At 49.7% G+C, this 25,783-nt stretch overlaps 1 protein-coding gene across 3 annotated transcripts; it reads left to right on the top strand.

The window, feature by feature from the left end:
- The first annotated feature begins 6,226 nt into the window (after positions 1–6,226).
- Positions 6,227–25,541, top strand: PITX2 (paired like homeodomain 2). Of its 3 annotated transcripts, XM_080663667.1 has the most exons (5): positions 6,227–6,512; positions 10,247–10,302; positions 10,713–10,850; positions 21,670–21,875; positions 24,284–25,539. In XM_080663667.1, the coding sequence occupies exons 2-5, from the start codon at positions 10,257–10,259 to the stop codon at positions 24,845–24,847; spliced, it is 954 nt and encodes a 317-aa protein (XP_080519793.1). In that variant the 5' UTR covers positions 6,227–6,512; positions 10,247–10,256; the 3' UTR covers positions 24,848–25,539. The 3 variants fall into 3 exon arrangements, with proteins under 3 accessions (XP_080519793.1, XP_080519794.1, XP_080519792.1); XM_080663668.1 differs by lacking the exon at positions 10,713–10,850 and having other exon boundaries at positions 6,250–6,512; positions 24,284–25,540; XM_080663666.1 differs by lacking the exons at positions 6,227–6,512; positions 10,247–10,302; positions 10,713–10,850 and adding an exon at positions 20,033–20,835 and having other exon boundaries at positions 24,284–25,541.
- Positions 25,542–25,783: the final 242 nt, after the last annotated feature.

Here is a 25,783-nt window from a genome sequence, read left to right on the forward strand (position 1 = left end):
TCAGGATCCCACGGTGGGGAAATCAATGCTTCAATTTAGAAAAAAAAAAACCCAGGATGGGAATCTGACCATTGCCTCAGTCACTTCGCTGCACTCCAGCTTGTCTTATCTGAAGTAGCTGACAACCTCCAATGTCCCCTGCCTCCTTCATTGCTCCAAAGTCCATTCCTCCAGACAATGAGAGTGCATTCAAGAGATTATCTTCCCAGAGACAAGTTGCTCTAGTTGCTACAAACTTTTGCTTGAAATTCCAAGAAAGTTCACAAGTACATTTTTAGGATGATGTGAAGTATGTCAGAAGCATTCCAAATATTAATCATTATACAAGAAAGAATTTAGCTTTTAGATTTTGTTTGTGGTATGGGGTGATGGTGGGACCCAACCCACCCCACCCCCAAAAGTAAAAGGAATGCATATAGTAATACAAATTATTATTTCTTGCAATAACTAAAATGGAAATTCTGAGGGAGTGAAAACTAGCAGCTTTGTTTATAATAGTAAAGTTTTTTTATTTGAAAACTAAGATTATGCTGGTAAAAAAAAAAAAGTCATTTTAAAACCAGCACAGTAGCCCTAGACATTTTTGCTCAGTGGTTAGAGCGTCAGCCCACAGACAGAAGCGTCTTGGGTTAAAAGAAATTCTGTATAGCTAATTTTAATGGAAGCTAAGATTGGTCAAAATACATAAAATATTTAAAGCAGCTGTGTCCTATCTATTCCCACTATTATAGATGAAGTTAAACCACAGAACTATGTAGACTTGTGGGGAGGGGGCGTCTTCTTTTCACTGATGAGCCCAAGATATTGCTCCTCTCTGATCCCAATAACCATGTTGACACATTTTTTTCCTGTCAATTCTGCATGTACTAATACTAGATAGTTACAAACAAAACCCAGAAACATAATTTTCATTCTAATGAAATAATCCTGAAATCATTCTGCTTTTTACTGTGGCTTTACCGGTTGTCCCACGGTGCAGGCTCCTGGGGGCCTCCTGCTTGCATGACTCATTGTAGATGCTAGCCCAAGTTGACTGAGGGATCCTTGCTCGGGAATTCTGATTCCTGACACCCCTGCCTTAGTTCCTCTTTACCTACAGTTTGGTAAAGAATGTAGGTGGAGATCTTGTGGGCACATTTGCACAAATGTTCCTGCTGCTTTGAAAAAGGAATGGGCAGGGGAGACCACTATCAAAGTAAAATCAGCCAGGCATTTCAGATTTCAAGAGGCAACTGAAAAGGGAGTATCTATGAGATCCCCTGGGTTTGAGGGTAGTCTAAGTCTTCACATCTCCACGTGGGTGCACATAGTGGAGAGGGTGGGCCTTCCCTCCACAGAGCTAAAAAGATTGAGAGATTTTGAAAGGCCCAGGTGTGCCAAAGGTCAGAGGGGTTAACATCCAGACCCTCCCATGGGGAAGGGAGGGAGAAGACTCCAGTAGAAAACCTCTGCAAAAGGGAAGCCAATGGAGGTACGGAAGTTTCTGAATAATTAAAAAGTTAAGAATAAGCAAACTCGGTTGCCACGGGGGAAGGAGGTGGAGTGGGGGATAAAAAAGCAGTTGATGTGGTAATTAAGAATTTGGTGAGAGCCTAGGCAGGTCACCTCCTTTCTGAGATCAGAGCCCCATCAGAAATTCTTTCAAGTGTCCTTCTGCGTCGCCAAAGATGACAACAGCAAATCAATAAGTGCTTGAAATGAAAGGGGATGTTGGCGAGCCCCCAGGCTACAGATTTCCCGCCGCCAGCCTTTTCTGAACTCCGAGCGTGCCTTTGCACCGCCTCTCTTAAGAAGAGCTACCTTTTATTCCTATTCTCAGGACGAAGGTAAGTGCTCAGTTAGCATATCTATTACTGTCGGCTCGAGTTCCCGCTCTCGGATCACGCGGAGCTCGCGGCCGCCAGCCGCCCAGACGGCCGGCGAGCAGGGCAAGGGGAAGGCTGGCCAGACCGCCCGGCCACACACCTCCCGGCCGGCCCAGCTGCCCCAGGATTTAGCACTTCTGGGTTAGACCTGGAAAGTCTCCGTCGGAGCGAGGGGCCTGAGCGACCGCGGCCGACGAAGCGCTCCTTGCACTTCGTTTATTTACCAACAAGCACGAAATCAGTCACAACAGAGAAGGACCAGGGTTCCCAAATTAAAGCTCGGAATCACCGAATCTGCGTTCTGAGTTCCAGACAGCGATCTGTTACCCATCCTATACTCATTCCTCCCTAAAATGTCTTGATTTAACAATGTTTCCAGAGCCCCACATCCCCGGGACGTTTTAATTAGGTAATTCATTAGTAAGTCAATACAGACATTTATCTATTCTTTTAGCTCTAGTGGTTAAGTACTAATTTCAAAATGATTATACGATACCGGAATAGGCAACGCATAGTAATTTTAATTTATATGCAAATCAACTGGTTCATCTTAAATGCCTTTAAAAAAAAAAAAACAATTATTGTATTGTAGCATCGGAAATTCTGATCAAACCGCCTGAAGAGATAATTCGGAAACAAGACCTAGATTGGCGAGAAAATTTAGAACAGCCAACAAATCAATAATGTTTGAGGCAGTTAAACATCTCCAGCCATCGGTATTTACATACTCGCTTGTTGTCAGATAAGGAGCTGGGAAATTGCCTGCCAGGGTTGAGATCATAATCCAGAGTGAGAAAGTAAATGGTAGCGCGAAGCCTGTCCCGGGGGCTGTAAAATAATACTGTACCTTTCCCAAATCCTGACTCTTTGGGTGAGCGAGGGCTGGCCGAGGTCACCCCACATTTGTCCCCGGTCTTGCCCCTTTTTGATCAGAAAATGTTATGTCCTCCCGGAGTCTCACAACGTGATTCTTGTTCTAACCGTTCTGTCTCTTGCTTCCAAATATGAAAGGAAGGGATATAATTCAGAATCTCACTAAAAATTCTCTGACCCTGTGCAGCCAAGTAGCGCTCTTCCTGGGCTGATTGGAGGGGAGGGGATGTTTATTTCCCAGTGTCCCCCGCACATTAAACACCATGGTAGAAAAGACAGAAAGAAGAGCTAGGGAAAATAGTCCAGTGGAAGGTTATTATCTTCAGACTTGTTTCAAATTTTTGGAAAAGTGAAAATGATGTGCACACCAGAGGAAAAAATTTTAGAGATATTCTAGAGCACTGAGTCTCATCAAGGAATACCAGGAGAACCGACCCGAGTTGTTTATGTCAAATTGTAACATCCTTGAAATTCACAGATACTCGAGGTCAGCGTCTCCCGACCCAGGCGACTTGGCCCTTAAGGAGCTGATGGTACCTTTGATGCTGCAACCTTGTTTACAACTGCAGGGCAGAGTGCTTGCTTTGCTGGGACGCTCCCTCCACCCCTTTCTAATTTGGAGCAATCGGAATCCAAATACAATTGCCACGGCCCATCGCCAGGGCCCACTATTCCATTTCTGCTCTGACAGAGAAAACCTGAAATCCACATCTTACATCAGCTCGGTGGTGTGTAGCCCCCCAGCACCCTGCCTCCCCGCTGCATGCCTAATGTATTCCCCCGTGGTTCTGGGCATTAATTAGTTGTTTAATAGGAGTATGACTAAAAATGTAAAAGAAGGATTAGGAGCGTGAAACGTATGTCCAGCTCCTTCCACACACTCGAGGAGGGAATGAGAATCATTCTGTATCTTCTATTTCTCCAGGAGCCATTTGCATTTCCCACCAGCTGCTCACTTCAGCTGCACTGGCGCTGGGCGAGGCGAGGACCCAAAACCTCAGAGCGGTGTCTGCGACAGCCCGCCGGACTAGGGTTAACCAGCCCCTGGCAGGCGAGACTCCAGACCGAAGGGGGCGAGGGATCGTGAGCTTCCCCAAGCCCCTTCATCCCAGTCCCGGTTAGCAAACCTCTGAATCCAGAGGGGAGGGGGCTGCACGCGCAGATCTGCGCGTCTCCCCAGCTGCAGCCTGGTTCTCTCTCCCTGGTCTCTCCGGGTCTCTGAATCGTCCTGTCTCTGATTTTCTCACTCTTTTACCACTTTTTCTTGAGATTTCCCATCCCTGCCACCAGATGAAGGCGAGGCCCTTCTACTTGAGCGTCTCTTAATCTCTATAAAATGAAAAGAAAAAAGGGGGGGAGGACATTACTTGGGGGTGGGAGTAGGAGAAATCTTTGATAAGCAGAGATGAAAATGACTCGCTTAGAAAACATCTGCCGGTACGTTGTAACTTTAGATTTGAGTTGTAAGACTTGTTGATTAAATTTTATTTTCTTGCCTCAGCAAGATTCCAGAAACCCAGAGACAGGGGGGAATTAAAATAAAAAACAGCACGTGGGCATGTCCCGCCCGTGTCTCTTCCCTTAAATAAAACTGTCTTGGATGTTCACCTGGTAGAGGGAGAAGGTTTGAGTTTTCACGGATGTTATGTGAAGTTCAGTAATGGCTTTAAAATGTAGATCTCTCTTCAGTTTTCTTCGTGGCTCAAGAAGCTAACCCTTTCCATAAAATGAGTCCATCTGTCGACTGTTAGCTATTTCAAAGTGAAGGGATTTAGCATTCAAAACAAATTGAGCAAGTTTGTTTGCCTGTTTTTACTGCTAACTCAAATGAATTCAAAACACGGAGTAATTCAACAAAACACATAACATGTTCCAGACAGCCCCCAAAATGCAGGAAAAGCCCCAAACCTATGTGGTGACCAGGATTATTTTAATGACAGGCCTTTTTAATGTACATATTTCACAAGTCATTTTATTTTCCTAAAATTTCGAGAATTGGTACATTGATTTAGGAAGAGCAATACAACTTCTAGAGAGAACTTTATTCTCTATAGGGGGGGGGCAAAAGGGAGGGCTCTTTAATGGCGGACCTGGCTGCGTTTTTGCTCCTATGCAGGAACTAATATTGGGGGAGGGGGGGACCCAACTGAGAGCGATGGCTGTTTTCCAACACTTTCCAAAAACATGCATTAACAGGATGCCCTTGAGACTGGAAGAACTTCGTCCAAGGTGCCTGGCAGAAGCCTTCACACCTGGGCTTCCAGGCGACTCATATTTATAGCCCTCCCATCCAAGGGCAAGACTGAGCACAAGTATCCTGCTCCCTACCGTGCTCTAGTCAAGAAATCGGAAAACCAGGGTTTAGCAGTAGGGCACACTTTTCGGGTGAAAATGACCTCTCTAACTTCACTTGTTCTCCGACTTTTAGGAGAAAATGTGGATCTGAGGGGAGCTTCCCTTCCCACCCCCACCAACATCCCGTGCAATTTAATACCACGCTCAACAAGAACCTTAACCTCGTCATTTTAAAAAATGAGATAGCCGTGACCCGGAGTGAACTCATTGAGTGTAGGTACAGCAGAGGAAATTCTAGACTCGATGAGGGCCTGAGCCTTGTCCAGCGCAATCTCTTCGCGTGCAATTGTGCGCGGACACTGGGTGCCGCGTACCTGTTCCCCTCGCGTTGACCTTGGGAGCCTGTGTCCAGGCCCTGGGTGCTGGGTCTCGCTCTCTCGCTCCTGACTGCCCCCACTCACCCCACTTTTCCAGATTTCCCCTGGGTTATCCTTTCTGTCCCACTCTGCCTACCTTAACTCCAGCCTCCTGCCCTTCCCTCACTCCCCCCCCCCCCCACACACACACACACACGCCCCCAACTCATCAACCCCTACCTAGTCTCCGTGACCTCTTTCCTCAGCCCTGCAGGCCTGCGAGAAGGTCACACACCCGCACACTCAGATTCACACCCCACAGGCCTCGCCCCAAACAATCCCTTACACACTGTCCTTTGTTCCATTTCTTGGGGCACTTTCCCGGTCCATGCCTCCCTATCCGTCCCAGCGGGCTCCCCAGGAGTACCTTTCTGTCTCCCCGACGCCCTGGCCCTCCCTCTCTGCTTCCTTCGAGCTCCCGGTTTGGCGCGGGTTCCTTTTTCTCCTCCTCCCTCCCATCCTCCCTTCGTGTCCTCCTCTCCACTGTGGGAGTGCGAGCGCCTGCTGCTCCGCTGCTCCTGTCTAAGCGCCCTGCCCGGCTCCCTCTCCTTCCTCCGCTCTCCCGAGCTCTTTCCTCGGCTCCGGACTCCTCGGCCGGCAGGCCTCTACCTCCCTCCCCTGCCTCGCCTCCTGGAGCCCCTGCCTGCTCCCCCCGCGCCGGCCCTAGCGCTGAGCTGGCTCCCGCTCGCCGGCGCAGCCCGGTTCGGCCGCCGCCCGCTCGCCACTGTGCAGTGGAGTTTGGTGGAATCTCTGCTGACGTCACGTCACTCCCCACCCGGAGTCGGAGCGGAGGGAACAGAGAGGGATGAGAGCGAGGGAGGAGAGAGAGAGTGGGAGACCGAGCGAGAAAGCTGGAGCGGAGCGAAAAGAAACTGCCAGCGACGGCTAGATTCCGGAGGCCCCCGCGCCCCCGCGGACTCCCTGGGAACTTGGCGCCCTCGGGAACCCCGCCGTCCCCTCGGCCCGGCTTTCGGGCGCTTGCGGTGCAGCCCGCGCCTGGCTCGCTGGAAATCTCCCCGGGAAGCGGTGGGACACGGAGACAGCAGCTTCCTCCCGGGAGCGGGTAAGTGGAGGCCGTCTGCCCCGCAAGGATGTGAGATAATGCGAGTTTAAAAATTTGTTCCACTTTGGAGAATCTTCACTGTAGGTGATTTGTAGCTCTTGGGGATGCCTTCCCCCCACCCCACCCCCGAGGTAACGCAGTTGGCAGACAGAACTTGCAAAGCCCTGTTCCTTGCGTCCCCAGTCACATACACTAACAATCTATGGGGCGCTGAAGTCGAGTGGGAAGCGAGACCAGGGCTGGCATTTAAAAAGAGGTATCTTCCCTTAAATCTCGGTGCCAACGCGGCAGGGACAAGTCCTGGGGCTGGGGATTAGGATTCTCAAGATAAAGGGCTGGGTACAAAGTTTTAGCTACTGGAAGATTAGCCCCCTTCCCATTGTTACCAATTGGAAAAAAGATTCCATCTTAACTGGCAGTTAGTGACCTCTCGGGCCCAAACGAATTACCTGAGAGCCGGGACTGGATGCCGAACTCACACAATTACTTCGGATTATAAATCCTTTAAATTGATCACCAGTCAACTCCAGTCTTACACTTCAAGAGATACATTTTAAATGGGTGCGCAGAAAAGGACTCTTCCAAATGTCAAGGAAGAAAAGAAATGATTCTAAATCTGAGAAATATGTTCCTCTTTTATTCCAATTTAATGGCTTTCTTTTCCTAAGCAATTTAGAAACCAACCCATCATAGCGTAGTCTGATTTCTACTTTTTTTTGTGCAAGTATTATGTCTTACTAAAGTAAACTAAATGGAAAAATATTTTGCTATAATAAATTAAAATAATAGGAATTCATACATTTGAAAAATTAAGCTAATTTAGAGAGATGCCCTTGAATTCTTTATAGGCCACTAATAAGAATTAAAGACGGTTTTAATATCATTTTGGAGAAAATTCATCTAAAACTCTAATACCAATTATTCCAAGGAAACAAAGCAATTAAGCAAAATAGCTTGAAGATTTTTATTAATGTAACATAAAATAATCATGCAATAATTCAATAATCAAACTTTCCCTAAAAATTAAATAGCTACTTTATTTATGGAATGTTTTACTTTATCTCAGCAAAACTATACTTAAATTATTCAGGTGCATTGTTCCTCAAGTGTTCTTAAAGCATCAATATTAATTGGTTTAAAAGAAGGCTTAAACTGGTAACCTACAGAACTGTGTTGTGCAGTATTTCAATGTCCTTAAATAATTACCTACTGCAAATTAATTTACTGGCTAATCTCCCAATTTGGTTCATTTAAAACATATGTTCTTGTGCTGTTTATTTTTAAATTTTCCATTGAAGATTTTATTATAGTGTATCAAAATGAAAGGAAAGGAGGGGAAATGTGAAAGGATTTGGAATTATGAGTACTATCTTTTTCCAGCAATTTTTCTTATGGCAATCAGTAGACATTTATTTTAAGCAAATTGTTTTATTTCTTCGTGTTCGCCTGCCTGTCTTGGCCTCTGTGATTCAGTGTGCTGTGTTAGCTGTCTAGTGCTTTTAGCATCCTCACAATAGAAAACTCAAGTTGGACAGAGCAAGATTCCCTGGCATATACTCTCCAACCAGGACATGAACTTTTGGGGTAAAAACTTTCTATCAGTAAAAGTTGCACATCTTAATTTGTGAGATTAGCCAGGGAAGCTAGACCCTAAATCTCACAGCCAAATTTGTCTTGTAAGACTTGTCTTGACAGGGGCACATTTAAGGATCAGCAGGCAGGAATTGGAAAATTATTTTTTTAATTTTAATTATCTTCCCTAGTTATTTAGACTTAATTCATCTAGTAGGCCTGGTCATTCCATGAAGCAAAAAAATAAAATAAAATAAATAAATGCAGGTTTCTGTGCTCATTTTGACCACCAAGTAAATCCCCAAGTCACAAGGACACCAGCAGTGCGCTAAGGAGCATGCCTTGACCTTCTTTTCAATCTTTAGAGGGGAGTTCTTGAAAATTTGTTTTGTATTACTTTGTTTGGTCCACAGAACCGAAGCTTAGGAGTGGGGGAGAATGTGTGTAATAATTGACTGACTTTATATGGTGTGGCCCGATCTTTTTCTTTTGTATATTTCATTATTTTAGAAAATAAAAACTATTTGCAGTTACCATCTGCAATGCTCCGGCCACCGCTAATAATGCAGCCAGTTCAGACGTTAAGAAAAAAAAAAAAGATTATCGAAATGATGATGACATGCAAATTTCCTCTGAAATTATCATAAGTAAACATTTGAAGTCTGGACTAATAAAATCCCATCTGTGTTACTTCATATCGAGTTAGTAGAAAGCTGTGATAATGAATTTTGTAATATCTCACGAACAGACATCTCAATCAGGGACTAATCCTGTGATTTTACTGCAGAATCACTAAATCTGGAACCGCCAAATTGCTACTTCTGGGACCCGGGGCCCGCAAAGAGCCGCGGAGCCCCTGATCTCGCTGGCGGGTGGGAAAACCATTTGGCGGTCTCGACCCTTGGATCCCCACGCCGCTGTCCCTCCTCCAGGCAGCGACTTTGGCCAGAGGCCCTTGGGTCCCTCCCGCTCCTTCCAGGACAGGCCAAGGAAGCAGAGAAATGCGACTCAGGCCAGAGGCAGCCCCGCAGCGACCTGCCCGCCTCTGCCGCTCCGCTGGCGGGCAACGCCCTCGCCCACCCTCAGCCCTTATTCCAGTGCAGCGGGCCCTCCCGCCGCCGGCGTACCCTGGTGAGCGTGGAAGGAGGCAGGCGCAGAGATTTCACGGTCCTGCGGGGCCCCGGGCCTTCTTTCATTTCTTCTGTCTTTAAAGCAGCCGCATCTCTTCTCCTTCACCCCACAGAGCCCCTCGCCACCCACTTCTCCCGGTTTGCCTGTGGCGGAGAAGGAAGGGGGAGCGCGCTAAACGTTAGGCAAGCGTAGTGGTGGCTGGAAATTTGAAAAAGATTTAGTTTGCCTAGGAGGAGAAGGGGGAGAACGGGGGAAGCCGGTCTCGGAGCTATTTCTCCATCCTTGGTGGGCAGTGAGCCCTCTGGGGACGTTGGCCCCGCTCTCCTCAGTCTCACTCTGGCCACACCGCTTCTCTCCTCTGTGATCTTAAATCATACTTTAGGGTAAATAAATGGCCGGGTGAGTATCTCCAGGGAGAAGTGTGGCTAAATATGGAAAACTAGCTCCTGATGGATGAGAGGCTCAAAGAAGGCTTGTTCCGGGAGACCCCTAGGCTGAGAGCCTTAGAGTCCTGTTCGCTTTTAGAGCTGCAGAAAATCGAGGGCCGCTGCTGTCTAGGACAGGAGCAAGTTGACTCTGACATTCTCCAAATGTTTGCTGAGTTCCCACTAATAGAGCAGTACTGTGTTGAATGGTGGCCTTCGCATACAACTCCCCAAGATAAAAGGCCTCTCCACCCGCCCCCCAAAGTTTGCCTCTGCCAAGGTTACCATGGTGTTCAGAAGGGCTCTTAACCCCTGACAGACCCCTTGAGAGTAGTTCCGCAGCCTGGGACCCAGCCCGCGGTCGCTTTATAGGCCAATAGCCCGTGGGCCCATTCGCTTGGGCTGTGGAGGGAAATCTCCCCCTCATTCCCTGGGCTGGGCTGGGCTGGATCTGGCAGCCAGCGGCTGGGAGGTCCGAGAACCTAGCACAGAGCAGGCGTCTACTTGTGGGTGTGGAAGTCGCCCGCCCCCCAAGGAGCCTCCTTAGAGCCCTGCGCTCCCGTGGACCGCCGCTCCACACAGCCCTCCTTCTCTTCTGTTTTGCAGATAACCGGGAATGGAGACCAACTGCCGCAAACTAGTGTCGGCGTGTGTGCAATTAGGTAAGACTCGCTTCTCCTGCCCTGTCCCCCGACGGTGAGGCCGCGGCATGGGGCACTTCCCAGAGGGGCCGGCCAGGGAAGGAAGGAAGGAAGGAAATCAGAACCCGAAACAGGGGGAGCCGCTTGCTGCGTTCATAAGCTCCAGGCCCATTCCGCACCCCCCTCCCGCCCCCGCCCCGAACGGGAGCTGCTGGCAACCCGGGAGGCGGAGAGAGGATGCCCCCTGCGCCGCGTGGCCCAGAGGGTCCCCGAGAGGGGAGTGCCCTCCGCTCTTCTTTCTAACTGGGTCTTTGCTCTTTGTCCCCTCTTTCTCCTCGGTCCCGCTTCCCCCACGCCCCTAACCCCGCTCCTTTCCGCGGCGGCCCGGGGTGTCTCTTTCCGCGCACGTGGGGCGGGCGCGCATGGCCCAGGCGTGCAGCCGGCGGCCGTTGAATGCCTCTTCTCCAAAGACTCCGAGATCAAAAAGGTCGAGTTCACGGACTCTCCCGAGAATCGGAAAGAGGTGGCCAACAGCAAGCTCTTCCCGCGGCAGCATCCTGGCGCCAATGGTAAGGCCGGGAGCGAAGCGCCGGCTGCGAGCTGGGCACCCGCCTCCAGGCCTCCGGGCCTCGGGTGAGACGTAAGCAGGCGAGCCCTCCAGACCAGCGCTCCTGCTCCTTGCACTTAGACACTTGGCCTCTGGGTGGGACGGGAAGCAGCCGTCCCAGGGACGTTAATTCCTTTCTCCAAATCATACTGCACTCCTGAGACCCAACAACTCTCCCTCTCGCTTTCTCTCTGCTTCCCTGTGGCCTAATCTACCTACCTCGGTGCCTCCAACGGGAGTGGAAAAGTGGTCCAACAGCGACCTCTGTCGCTCGCCACGACCCACTGCGGGCAGCGCCGCTAGGGGCCCACCCAGTCCTGGCGGCTCTCTGCCGCGCCCCGCCCAGGCTTGTGGGTGCGGAGTTTACCGCTGAAGGTGAGCACGGGAGGCCGGTTTTGGTGGAGGTTTGCCTGGCCGCGGAGGTGGAGGAGCTGACAACAGCCCCCTTACCCAGAGGGCAGAGAGTATGAGCACCAGCCAAGGATGGAATGGAGTGTGTGCCCCTGTCGACGCGAACCTACGTGTTGTGCCGGCTGCAGGGCCTCGAGTTTTGGTGGTGTCGTTGCTCGATTGGCTAGTTTCATTCTAGACAAGTCAAGGGATATTGCTGCGCAAAGCCTGCAGGTTTATGCAAAACTCAAAACGTCTCCAACCCATTGAGCAGGCTTTGGGTACATTGAAATGTGTCCTTTGGTCGTGTGTGTGTGTGTGTGTGTGTGTGTGTGTGTGTGTGTGTGTGTGTGTGATCGGACAAGCTTTTTTTTGGAATACAGGAAAAACTCAAACCGACTGTTCCTCTATTCTCTGGGTTTTCTAGGCTCCTTAATAAATAAGTGCCTAGCCTTAGGAGAGTGTTGACCTTTGATAGTGTGAGGAGATAGAGCGACTCCCCCCACCCCAGCCCTCAGCCTCTAACCCGCTCTTTCCGGATTAAAGAGTAAGGATACAAATGTAATGGGTGCCGGCTGGAGGGGGGCGAATTGGGACCCTGGCCAAGTAAACAAACCATATTCCTAAGAAGAAAACAAAGGCCCTGCATACGGGCTTCCCAGTGAATCTGAGAGAAAAACATCATTTGTTGAAATAAAACGTCTAAAGTGGTCCGGAGCAGACCGGCCAGGACGCCGCACAACGTCGCGAGTCCTCCCGCTGGGCCAGTTAAATGCTCACTTGTCCGGGATTAACCCCATGGGGTTAAATGGGGCCATGCAGAGATAACGTCGGGTGATTTCTGTCATTAAGATTGTGTTAAATTCTTCTTCTGTTTGATAATCGGTCGTAAAAATAAATTATTAGACCGAAGTATGTTTGGGATATGGTTAAAAATCAAGAGCAGCTATGACTCCCGGGGAAAACACTTTGTGCGGGTTCAGCCCTGGCTCCAGCCAGACTAGAGGCGCTCCCCACTCTGACTTCGCCCAGCGCGGACTGCCGCCCCGCGAGGCTGACGCTTCTCGCTTCGCAGGGAGCTGCAGAGACGCAACACGTCTCCTCCTACCCCCGCCCCCACACAAGGCTCTTGGACCCCAGGAATGGTTTCTGAGTACAGGTGGCCTCCAAGTGAGCTAGGGAGGAGGGCCCCTTGGAGAAGCCTGGGGTGGGATGGGGGTTTCGTAGGTGGGAAAGAAGCGGGTTAGCTGAGGAGTCCTGTCACAGGCCTGGCGGACAACCCTGGAGATTCGCGTTTGATAATTAGCAAATAAACAAAGAACTAGAAATAACCATTACTTTCAAGCCTAGATTATTTTAATGTAGGTGAAGGGCTCTTTCCCTACAATGCCAGTAGTCTCTTTTCTACTTTTCAGACCAAAAGAGAAAATTGCTACCCTCACATGTTCATGAGGAAGAGGCATGTGATTGTAAGAAATGCTGAATATCTTAACTTTATTGGCTTTTAGGGATCTGGTAAACCAAAAACTCTAGTACCCTTGAAGGAATGTTGCCAGTGTCCCCTTTACTGAATATAAGCAAATTTAACTTATGTAATAAGCAAACTCCTAGCCATTGCCTGCTTTTGAAAGAGATTTTTCTCCTTTGTTTTTTTTTTTTTTTTTAGTTTTTATTTGCTTTTAAAAAGGAAAAATGTTTACAATGACATGCAGTTTTCGAAAAGAACCAGTATATTCTGTTATTGGCATGCCCTCTCCTCACCCAGCATGTCCTCATTGAAGACTGAAAACACTCTCTGGGGAGGCAGAGAGGGCTTCTGCAAGGCCCGGTCCCCTTGAAATCTAACAAGCTGACCCACAGCCTGGCTCAAACCCCAAAAAGAGATGGAGGTGAGGTCAGCCAGGCCTCTCAGGCCAGGGCTTTGAGGGGGGGCGGGGAGGAGGAATGGCTTAGGCATGGAAAGTGGAGCCAGGAAGAGATGGCGAGTTAAACAATTTCCCCACACACACACCTCCCGAAGTAAGAGGTAGAGGCACCAGAGAACGTACCCCTAGAACCGAGGTCCTTCGTTTTTCCTGGTTTTAGGTGTCCTGAAAGGAACCCCCTTGCGGAATTCAAAAAGTGGTCGTGACCTTCAGGAAGGGACTGGGCTGAGGGCGCTTCCCTTGTCAATAACCCTGAAGTTTCGGGGCGGTGGCTCTGGATTCCGCGCTGAATCAGTCCAAGCTGTCTCCCCTTGGTCTTGGCACCTGGCTTAGCGACCCGACCTGGGGTGGGGGACCTTTGTCCGGCCTCCCCCAGCGGCGCCCGTGAATTGTTAAATAGCTTTGCCACAGTGGCTGGTTTGAAAGTCTCTCGTGTTGGAAAACTTCCTTCCTTGGGAGGGGTCCCGGGCCCTGTGCGGAGTCCCAGCCGACCCCGACTTCTTAGGAAGACCCGGGATAACCCGCCGCCTAGACCCCCCCCCCCCACACACACACACAATCACTGGATCAGCAAATGTTTGCCGAGCACATACTAACGTGGGTTCCAGGGTACCCGCTGAAAGCAAACAACCCTGGTTCCCGCCGCCGTTATGAAGCGACTTTAATGCTAACAAGGACCCCAGCGACAGCAGCCCAGGCCCTCCGCTGCCAAATGCAGAAGGGGCCCGGGGTGGTGCCGCGCTAGGGGCCTCAGCGTTGACAGAAAAAGGGGGGGTGTTTAGAAGGGTACAGGGCTCCCCAGTGCGGCGCAGGGACAAGAACAGGGCCTTGCCAAGGCACATTAACTTCTGAGCAAGAAGCAGAAAGAGGGGGGAGCTGGGCAGGGAGAGGAGATGTCCATTTTCTTTTGGACTCCCCGCCAAAGCAGCGTGTGTGTGTGTGTGTGTGTGTGTGTGTGTGTGTGTGTGTGTGTGTGTGTGTGTTCCCCACGAGGGGGAAATTGAACAGTTGTCCCAAGGTGGCCAGTCCCTGCGGATCCCCGCCCGCGGTGGTAGACCCAGGTTGCGTTCCTCGCTCCGACCGGCTGTGCGCTCAAAGTTTGGCCGGGCTGGCGCGGCTGTTTCTCCGCACCGCCCGCTGCTAATATATGCAGCGGTTGTTAGCGAGGCTCCGGGGAAAAAGAAATGTATAACGAAAGCTTATTCGTGAGCAGGAATATACTAAAGGAGCAATCTGATGTCTTCTTAATCCTATGTAAAAAGCTTTGTGGTCTTCCTAATATTGACTGAATGGGTAATTAATGGCTCTTCATCTAGGCGAATACCCTGTAATCCAAAGATAGGCAAAAGACAACAAGCCCAACGTAGAAGACAAAAGGCCCAACAGCGGCTGCCCCCTCCCTCCCACTGCCCCACTACCACCACCACCGCTACCACCAGGGCTTCAAATGGGAGATGTCCTCCTGGAGGTAGAACTTACCTACCTTTCCTGGGTTAGGCTTCACCACAGAACCTGGCCTCCCAGCTCCAGTTCTCTGCTACTTGGTCTTTCCCTCACCCGTCCTTCTCTCTTCATTTCTTTCTTCTCAGCTTTTCTAAGAAGTCGCCCTCATTATGGCTCTCAACCACACTTTCCCCCCCCAAAGCTCTTATCTTCCATTTGGGGAAATGATTGATATCAGAGGACCAACACACAAGGTCTTCAAAAGGTTCACGCAAAGGAGCCGGCTCCCTTCTGATCCAGGTGGAGTCTCCTTTCTTTTACAACCAAAAGCCCAGAGTTGGCAAGGACCACGGTAGTTGGGACAGAAGGGGATAAATTAACAGAAGGAGAGAGAGCAGGCAAAATTGTGTATCTGTGCTAAAGAGTGATCAGGAGTGACGGAGTCAACTTCATTGTGAGGATCTGACCTGAAGAGTGCCCAAGATTCTCCCAGCATGTTTTTAATAGGCTGACATTTTAATTTAAATCTTTAGAAGTAATATATTACTTGGGTTACTACAATGAGCTGGGTTCCTTTTTTGTCAGCTGACAGCTTTTAAAATATTATTTCGCTAGGGAAATAAAAGCTTCATCTCAGATTATAGGTGGGTATTTTTGGATTTATGTGATTTATGGTCACCATGACAACTAATGCTGAATGTTAGCTACTAGCATGTCTGGGAGAGGGAAGACAGGAAGAAGGGAGAGCAAGAGAAATAGAAAAGAGATGAACATGAGCTGGAAAGGGAGAAAATAGAAAAAGAAAGGAGCATTTAAATCCAATTTTTGTTGTTTTTTTAAAGTGACTTTAGTTAGTCCCTTGTCACTTCTCTCTCTGGACCTGAATATTGATGTTCATCTTATTCCCGCATCTCTCTCTCCCTTACCCTAACATTTATACATTCTCTTTATTTTACATTTCCATGAATAGTCGCATTGCAAGATTAAATGAGGGCCTAATAAACCTGTAGGGCTAGCATGCTAACATGAAAAGGCATTACAGCACGTGGGTTTAGTGATTTCACTAGCCGCCACCCCCCCCCTCCGATGCCTCCACTAATCCTTCAATCTTCTCTTCACTGGCCAGTGTAGGGGCCCTACACCTGACACCTGAACTTTCTCATCCAGTCACGTCAAACCTCCAGTGGTAGGTTGTGTGGGGACAGAAATAAGGGGACCAATTGCACGGACCTAGAGAGGGTGGGTGTTGTTTAGTACATCTACAGACTTCTGATTCCAAAAAATGCATCCCCCTTTTTTACAAAATAAACTAAAATTTTTTCTATTTCAGTTAGGCAATGGGGGGGGGAGGAATTAGCTACAGTAAAGCCTTTAATTTCTGGGTTATGGCTTGAGGGATGCGGGTAGAAAGGGAGCCCTTTCCAGCTTGATTTTTTTGTGTGGAGGAAAGCCAGGCAGAGGAAGGAGAGGAGGAAGGGCCACTTCTTGGGCAGGGTGCAAGGTCTCCTTCTGACCTCTGCGCCTTATACCACTGCTGGCACACCCACGCCCCTCACGTGTCTCTGAGCAGAATCCCAGGCAGGCCTCGTCCTTGAGCTGGCCTTGACTGAGCAAGGCTCCCGCCTCTCTAAGACCTGACAGCGCAGGAGGTTATGTAATTGAGTCATTTTCCAGGTGAGTTTTGAGGACACATTTTTCCCAAATGTCGTTGACCCCTTGTTTGTGTCCCAATCCATACCTGGACCGCTGCAACTAAGAAGTTGATGGCACAACCCAGCCAATCTCACCGTGATGGCCAGAGGGGTTTTGCGCAACTAACACTAAAGAGTGTGAAATTAAATAAGACCTTAAGGCTGGTAATCGGTGGCAAATACCAGCTCAAAACTCTCCTGACCAGGTGTCACACATTTCCCTCCTCAAGGGTCATTATTTGAAAGAATGAGCAAGAAAACGCCAATTGAGATGATACCTGATGTCTTCGGACACAAAAACTTAAACGCGCACCTAGCTTCCTGCCCTGGTCCTGGGAAGCCGTGGTGCATCTCGGGCTTCCCTGAATCCCTGAACGGACCACGCTGAGTTTTTCTAATTTCTATGCGGAAAGCTGCAATAGTAATTTCTAGAACCAGCCAAAGAAGGGGTTGTGGGGGCTTAGTGCTGAACCAAAATACATTAGATTTCTTTGCTTTCAACTTCTCCCTTATTGGTACTGCCTGTACCTGTGTACCCACCCAGATGGTTTTGGTAAATTAAATCTCCAAAATTACCCACAACCACCACAATTTTTGCTGAGAAGTGTTTCCCGGTTCCCCACTGCACACTTGTTTTTCCCCATCTAGACTTTTCATGTTGTTATACTCCTACCACCCACAGAGTGAAATCTCAGGCTTGGGAAGTGTGTCACTCAGACTCAAGAGTTTCTGAAGTGATTAATTGATTAGGAGAGAGTTGAAATTCTGGCTGAAAAAAATGTGAAGAAACACCTCACTGGCTCAGTTGTTTCGAGAGCTGGGGTTGGGGGTGTGTGTATATATATATATATATTATATATTATATAGACTTATAGGTATATACGTGTACGGCTGTGTTTTTTCTCTAGCCAGAGTGCTCCAGATAACTGTCTGTATGTCCCACTTGGCACTGCAAGGGATTGACACAATTTAAGATTCCTTGTCTCTTTAGGCTTTTAGGCTGCCTGAAGGTCACCAGCACTTCCACCATCTCCCACCCTTTGGCACTATAAGATGCTGTCACTTGCCCTTGGGTTTTTCACCCACTTTGGAGGCTGGTTTAGGTCCTTCATGGTGTGTATTTGTCCGGATGAAAGTTCTATTAGTCAAGCAAAGCCAACTGAGCTTAAATCAAAATTCTGCGGGTTTAATGAGAGATGTGTTTAGAAATCTGTATGGCTCTGTGGAGCTTCTCAGCTCTCCCAAGCAAGGAGTTTTGAAAAACACCCTGAGCTCGCACCAAAAATTGAATGCTCACTGTGATGGAAAATCTTTCCTTCTTTGATGTAATGGAGTTTCCTCATGAAATGAGGCCTTAGGGGCATGGTAGTGTGGGGATCGCAGTTCTGCTAAGGTTTAAAAGAAGAAACTGGAATATGATTAGTAAACACATTGGGCAGAAAAGAGCCGCATTCATATTGACTTAGTTACAGGTCATCGGCTGGCAGCGCAATGGGAGGAAATATTTACTTTACACATATACTTTATGATCTTGGGGGAATTAGAGGAAATTCAATAAGAAAATGGCTAGAAACATCTAAAACCCTTATTTAAAAGACTTAAGCAAATTAAAGTCTTATCAGATTAAAACCCACTACAAATGTAAGAGCATTGTCTTCAGTGAAACGCTGTGGGGTCTGAGGAGATTCTCCTCCAAATCTCAGGGATAAAATGCGTCATTTAAGCACCAGATAATGAACAGAATGTAAATTAATTTAACCTTCTTTACCAACAGGCTGCTGGTGTAATATGTATAATTTAGTGATAAGATTGCAGGACCTAATATAGCTGGAAGTATGAGCCTCAGCCAATGCAGACCTGTCAAATGGGGATGTATTCTGCTCTAAGTAGGTGTGTGTATGCTTGGAATGGGGGTGAACTGGAACAAAAGGTTAAAATTAGAAATGCTGATTTAAAGCTTACTATGAAGAAAGTTCCCCCTTGTAGCTGAATTCTTCTTAAAGTAGGATGATACTTGTGTGGAGAGACTGAAGAACAATTCTCATATGGTTCCTCTGACTGTTCTCAAGCATGTTTAAAATGGGGGAGGAGTTGCAGATAGGATTTGGGGTGGGAGCAGGGCAAAGGAGAGACACATAGGTTACAAACATGTTTGTAGTCCATTTCATCTACTCTGCCCCAGACTGGATAAGTTTCCCAATCTTGTGAACAAGGACAAGAAGGGAATTTTCTGAAGATACCCCATACTGATGTTGCAAATCATTGACTGTAACGTCAAACAAATACACAGTCAGGGATGATAACACTAACTCCACAATAAAGCAATCGCCAATGCAGAGCCCAGGGGAGATTAGTTTGTGCTCTCCAGCTGACCCAAGCCAGAGGACAAAGGGACTTTCAAAAATTATTTTAAATAATGTGTTTGGATTTCTTTCTTTAATTTCTGTGGAAATTAAATTTATGTGGAAATAGTGCTACAAAGGGTTGGATGTCCCCAAAGGTGTTCTCTTTCCTTTGTTTATATAAATGAATAAGGTTTTGCCTTTCCTGGCCCAGTGTTCTCCTACGCGTGTGTCCTTTGCTCATACCCTACTGCCTCTGCCTGCTTGGACTTTAACAATTCAAGACAGCCTTGAGCTTCCTAGGGGGGAAAAAAAGAAGACAAAAATGATCCTTGAAATTGGTTATTTGGCAACATTCTTAATTGTATGGAAACTCATTAAAGCATAGTTTATATATAATTAGCTCAAGGCTGTTGATTCTACAAGCTTTATGGATTTCAATCTGATTGATAATAAAGTAAACACAAGAGTCGAATTTAAAGCTCAGCTCTCTCTCTGGTTAGGACGAGCTTAATACAGTGTACGAGGAATTTGAAAGATCTAGGATATGTGTCTTAATCAACGTTAAGTAGAATGGATAAGCTTTCAGCATTTTGAAAATGCTGGGTTAGGGTTTCTATTCTATTGTGTGTTTTCTGTCTGGGGACTAATAAGCATTACAGAGAACGTGATCTGAGGCGACTTTTTATTCTTGTATAAATCCAGAGTGAACCACCAAACAGTTGTTCGTTGAAAGTCAAGGTAATTTTCTTTTGACGGGTCCATTTGCTTCTCGATTTCTAATTTATTAGCCTGCCTTCTAAGGGATATGTCTTTTTTTGCATTTAAAATAAAGCTTCTTCAGATTAGTGCAGCATTCACCTGACAGGCTGTTTGGAAAATCTAAGATCGGAGAGGTGATCTGTTGGTGTTTTTAAATATTTCTGGTTTTAAGTAGCATGTCTCCTTCCATACAGGAGAAAAACACCTCTGGAGTGAAAATGGATATAGTGAGACACAAAAGAAAGCGGAGGGGGGGGGGTGCCTTGTTGATCCGTGTACCTTCCAGCTCCTTTCTCCCCAAGCTTTTTACTCCCACCTCATCCTTCCACCTCTCCGCCCGAACAAAAAGCCGATCGTGTTTAGTCGGGTTGGAGCCAGCGGGTGTAGACTCTGCAGGCGCAGTGAGGTATTGGCCCAGCCCACTTAGCTGATAGGTGCAGGCAGCACTGTCCCTCCGCCGCAGCTCGGGGCCTCCTGATTGGGTCAGAGCCACGTCACTCAGGCCACAAGAAGGGTCTGGAGGAGGCGGAGGCGGGAGGGTTGGGGAGGGCCGTGGCCAAATGACGTCTCGGCACCAGGAAGCCCGCCTCTGGTTTTAAGATGTTAGGCCAACAGGGAAGCGGGGAGCCGCAGTGCTGGTCCTTCGCTGGCCCAGGTGCCGGGAGCTGAGCTGCGGCGAGGCCCGGCTCCAGCTCGAGGATCCGTGGGGCTGTGCGTGTGCCCGACGCGGAGGGTGCGACCGGAGGCTCGCGCCGCCGCCGCCGGGATCCAATATCAGCTACCTGTCCCTGTCACTCTTGACACTTCGCTGTCAGGGCTGCGCGCGGGGGGCGGGCAGAGCGCGCTCTGCGTTAGCTTTCCTTATTGGAGGGGTACTTGGGAGAGGGAGGGGGTGAAGAAAGGGGTCTTTGCCCACTCACGTTTCGCTTTGGAACTTGCAAGCCTGCTCCCCAAAGACGCCCGGAGCTGTACCCTCCTGACCTCGTTCGCATGGCTCCGTTTGCCCGCTGACATTCGGCCGCCGGAACCTTTCGCTTAAGCCTTCAGAAGGAGACCGGGAGGCGAGGCTGGAGTGCTTCGCGGGGGTTGTGTTCACCGGCTCTGCCCGCGGCAGACACCGCGGGGAAGGTCCGCGCCTAGAGCGCAGCGCGGCCCGGGACTGGTAGGGCGGCGCGCTCCTCCGCCCATGAACTGCATGAAAGGCCCGCTGCACTTGGAGCACCGAGCAGCAGGGACCAAGCGGTTGGCTGCCTCCGCGTCCTCCGCCTGTCACCATCCCCAGCTACAGGCTATGGCTTCGGTCCTAGCTCCCGGCCAGACCCGCGCCCTGGACTCTACCAAGCACAGGTTGGAGGTGCACACCATCTCTGACACCTCCAGCCCTGAGGCCGCAGGTAAGGAGCCGCGCGGCCCCGCGGTACCCCCGCCCGGCCGCCCCGCGTCGCTCGACCTCTCTGGCCCGCGAGCAAGTCGGCCCCTGCAGGGGGAAAGGTGGTGGGAGTGGTCGTTCAGCTTGCTGTCCCCAGAACTTCCCGTCCCTTTCGCTCTGCCTCCACCGCCGGGCTGGGGTGACGCGAACGGCGCGGGTCTTTTGGCCGCCCTCCCTATTCCTACCCTGGCCTCCCTTCTGTTTCTTGGGTCACAAAAATGCCAGAGCATCTACATCCGAGGGGGTTCAGAGGCCGCTCCCCATCTCCCACCCCGGCCATGTTCTCCTCTCGGCTTTCAGCTCCCAAGAAGCTCCACTTGTTAGCAAAGTATCTCTGAAACTATGTCTCAGAAGAAGAGGTCTTTTTTTAACTTGCGTGCCAGACCGAATCCCAAAGTCCACTTCTCTAGCCTTCCGAAACCGCTTCGAAAGCCGGGGTGTCTGTACAACGCGCGCGGGTGCGTGTCCCGGGAGATTTGGTGTGTCTGCGCAGACGCGTATAAATGTGCTCGAAAGTACAGGCAATAAAAATGAATGTGTCGCGGTCGCAGGCAGATAAACATGTAAATAAAACGTACGGCGCCGCCGGGGGAGGGGGGAGGGGAGGAGATGGGGCGCGCACACCCACACTCGCGCCGGCACCCCCCAGACTCAGTGCTCCGCGCCACGCGAGCGGTTGGTCACACACTCCTCCCCGCTGGCCTCCCAGCTCTTCCCGGCCAGTGCCTCCCGCTCCAGTGGGAGTTCTCAGGTTGCCGGTGGGCATGCTGATGGGAACCTTTGTGTGTTTCGTTTTCAGAGAAGGACAAGAGTCAGCAGGGAAAGAATGAGGACGTGGGCGCCGAAGACCCGTCCAAGAAGAAGCGGCAGCGGCGGCAGCGGACTCACTTCACCAGCCAGCAGCTGCAGGAACTGGAGGCCACTTTCCAGAGAAACCGCTACCCGGACATGTCCACGCGCGAAGAAATCGCCGTGTGGACCAACCTTACGGAAGCTCGAGTCCGGGTAGGAGCCCGCGCGGAGCTGGAGAGGGCTGGGCGGGAGAGCGCTATAGAGGTGCAGGCCGTGCAGACCGGGAGGGAGTACGGGAGGCGGCGCCGCCCCGGAGGCTGCGGGTGGGGTGCCTTTGCAAAAGCAAAAGGCCTCTCGCTGGCCCAGTCGCGAGGTTACAGCTCCCCCATCCGAGGCTGCCGCGGCCCCTGTTGGGGCCCGGAATGGCACTGGCTCACTGCTACGCCACCCAGCGCCCTACCAAACTGGGCCACATGGCATTCATTCCCTTGCACAGGGTATTGTGTTCCTGGCTTGCAGTCGCCAGGCGAGCGCTAATAAAATCCCTCCCAGGCCAGGAGCCGAAAACAGGCTCCAACCTGTGCGCCTTTAACAAGGAAAACCGTCCAGAAACACGCAAGGGAAACTTTCGCGCCGGGCCTGGCCCAGCCCTTTCTCTACGCGTCTCGTCCTCCATACAAGGTCTTTGCAGGTTTTTGGCCATTCAGGTCTGTCTCACACCCTACGCCCTGGTTTTGTGATCTCTGGAAGCCATTTTAATACCCAAGCTACTATCCTGCTAGTCCTCTTAGAAAGAAACAGAAAAAGACTTTTTAGTTTGGTTTATTTATCTTTTCTCAGGAGATTGTTGCACCCTTCCTCCCAGTTATAATAGTTTTATCAAAGAAAGGGCTTACCTTTGTAGCAAATCTGTGCTTTATGGATTGGCAAAAATGAACTTTATATCAGTTACCCAGTAGCAGCTTCCTGGTTTATGCTCGTCGGTGCAAAACTCCAAAATTGTTAGGATTCTGGAAACAGAAAATACACAAAGGATCCAGAGGCTTTACTGTAAAAAAAAAAAGAAAAAAGAAAAAAAAAAGCAAGCCCTGGATAGAAAAACAGAGCCCCCAGCTAGAACAGAGAAAGCATATAACAATAATGATGAAAAGATTTAAGGCCAAAATCACTCCCAGAGCAGAGGGAATGAAGAAGACACTGTCTGGGTGGCATTGTGTAAGGCATGAGGCGAGGCTGGTGGTAAAAGAGCCGGAATGAAGTTGGAAATGGTTTTAGTTTAACTGCACGGAGCTAGCGCTCCGCAGGCCTGCCTGGTTTTGCGAAAGGTCAGTCTTTCATTAGCTCTCCTGAGCAACAGGGGAACGGGCCTCTCACGTACTCTTCTTGCCTGGGCAAAGTTTAGATGGTGTAGGGTAGAAATGGCAAGTAGTTAAAATAAAAACACAATCTGTGGATACTGTGGAATCCTTCAGGAAAGCCCTCCCCCAATCCTCTGGCTTCTCTGCAGTGCCTCCCAAGTGCCCTGCTGCCGCCACACCGGGCTCTCGCTCCCTTCCGCTACCTCTATCCAAGCCCAAGGCTGGTCCAGCCAAGTGGGAGTGAGGCATGCTTTTTATAGCAGTCGGGTGCAGAAGAGGAAGGGGGATACAAAGGAAATCAAGAATGAAAGGGAAAAAGGGGGAAAAAAAGCGGATTAGCCGGCTGGGCCCGGCTGAGATGTGTAATGTGAAACATCACTGGTGTCAACTCCGAAATCTCCGACCAGGCCTCTCTCCAATACACAAAAGCCGCCGTCTGGGGCAACTGGCGGGCCCAATGTGGATTGAGAGCGGGGTTGTGGCGGGGCCAGCCGTTGCGGGTGGGGGTTGGCTGGGCTGGGGGGCCTCCTGCAAAGCCCAGACCCGTCTGGGCCCAGGGGGAGAGCGTGGGGGCGCAGGCCTGGGACTAGAGGAGTAAGAAAGAGAGCAAAGCGAGTGGGGGCTGCAGAGCGACATTCTGGGGTCGGGAGTTTACGCGCTAAGTTCGTTGAGTTTACTGCGCTGTCGGGGAGGAGCCTTTGGCTTTTTACTTGGTTATTTTGCTAGGCGAGGAAGGGGTTTGCGGCCCGGCGCTTGTTGAGGGGAAGGTGCAGGTTCCCCTTGAGTGGAAGGAGGCAGTGGAGACTCCAGAGAGAAGGGAGGAGCTGTGTGGGAGAGCGGACTCTGGTGCCCTGTCAGTCCCTGGTGCTCTTCATGGAGTGTGTGGCTTTGGAATGGAAGCAAGTTTGCAAGGTGGCCAGGGAAAGATTGGGGGGAAAGCCTGCTGACCCGCGTTTATTTTTGCAGTGAGTGTTTTTGGATCCTGAGCAGGGCCTGGGTTAGGGAAGAAGCTGCCACAGGCCACCAAGCATTCGGCTGGGGTTTGTGGCGAAGCTGAGTCCTGCCTCGCAGGCCTGAGCTGCCAGGGCTTCCTTCCTCATTGGGCCTGGCCTCCAGACCATGGGGCGTGGGGGGTTTGGGGGGTGCGGAAAACGGTGTCGACTAGGGTTTGTGTCAGCGAAGAGGCGGCCTCTGGTGCTCTCCGGGATCAAGGTTTGACTTATCCGATCTGTGGCGTCTATTTGCTCCCTGCCCCCACCCCAGGTTTGGTTCAAGAATCGCCGGGCCAAATGGAGAAAGCGGGAGCGCAACCAGCAAGCCGAGCTGTGCAAGAACGGCTTTGGCCCGCAGTTTAACGGGCTCATGCAGCCCTACGACGACATGTACCCGGGCTATTCGTACAACAACTGGGCCGCCAAGGGCCTCACGTCGGCCTCCCTGTCCACCAAGAGCTTCCCTTTCTTCAACTCGATGAACGTCAACCCCCTGTCGTCGCAGAGCATGTTCTCCCCACCCAACTCCATCTCCTCCATGAGCATGTCGTCCAGCATGGTGCCCTCCGCGGTGACCGGCGTCCCGGGCTCCAGCCTCAACAGCCTGAATAACTTGAACAACCTGAGCAGCCCGTCGCTGAATTCCGCGGTGCCGACGCCCGCCTGCCCTTACGCGCCGCCGACTCCGCCGTACGTTTACAGGGACACGTGTAACTCGAGCCTGGCCAGCCTGAGACTGAAAGCAAAGCAGCACTCCAGCTTCGGCTACGCCAGCGTGCAGAACCCGGCGTCCAACCTGAGCGCTTGCCAGTACGCCGTGGACCGGCCGGTGTGAGCCGCGCCCGCGGCGCCGGGATCCTAGCACCGTGCCGCATGGGGCAACTCTGCCCTGGAAAGACTGGGAATTGCGCTAGAAAGTCGTGGGCACTAAAGAAAGGGACAGAAAGAGAAGACAGAGAAAAGGAAACCACTGAATTAAAGAGAGGGAGCTTCCTTGACTTCAAAGGAATTGCCTCAATGTCTGACATCTTTCACTAAAAGTATTTCCAAAAGTTGCAAGGACACACTCTCAAATGTTTGACTGGATTATGACATTTTAACATTACTATAAGCTTGTTATTTTTTAAGTTTAGCATTGTTAACATTAAAATTACTGAAAGGATGTATATATATCGAAATGTCAAATTAATTTTATAAAAAGCAGTTGTTAGTAATATCACAACAGTGTTTTTAAAGGTTAGGCTTTAAAATAAAGCATGTTATACAGAAGCGATTAGGATTTTTCGCTTTCGAGCAAAGGAATGTATATATTAAATACCACACTGTATGTTTCTAACATATTATTATTATTAAAAAATGTGTGAATATCAGTTTTAGAATAGTTTCTCTGGTGGATGCAATGATGTTTCTGAAACTGCTATGTACAACCTACCCTGTGTATAACATTTCGTACAATATTATTGTTTTACTTTTCAGCAAATATGAAAAAAAGTGTTTTATTTCATGGGAGTAAAATATACTGCATACACATTGGTCTGGATTCTTTCTGCCCTCCTCTGTCGCCTGGCCAGGGTTTCTCAGTCACTACCTACTAAACCAGTTCCCTCTGCCTGCTTAGTCAAAGACACAAGGCGGGAGTACTTATTTAAATTTGGTAGAAATAAATTATAATCATCTATCAGAAACAACAACAAAAAAGCACTCCCAGAAAAGAAAAAAAAAAGAGCTGCGCAGTCTGATCTTGTCTCTCCCAGATTTGTATTTGGCTTAA

Source organism: Plecotus auritus (assembly GCF_963455305.1).
Source record: "Plecotus auritus genome assembly, chromosome: 1".
Lineage (NCBI taxonomy): Eukaryota > Metazoa > Chordata > Mammalia > Chiroptera > Vespertilionidae > Plecotus > Plecotus auritus.

Coding starts and splice junctions, on each gene's coding strand:
- PITX2 (XM_080663666.1), top strand. CDS start 20,628: ATGAACTGCATGAAAGGCCCGCTGCACTTGGAGCACCGAGCAGCAGGG. Junction 20,836..21,669: donor CTCCAGCCCTGAGGCCGCAG/GTAAGGAGCCGC, acceptor TTTCGTTTTCAG/AGAAGGACAAGAGTCAGCAG. Junction 21,876..24,283: donor TTACGGAAGCTCGAGTCCGG/GTAGGAGCCCGC, acceptor CCCCCACCCCAG/GTTTGGTTCAAGAATCGCCG.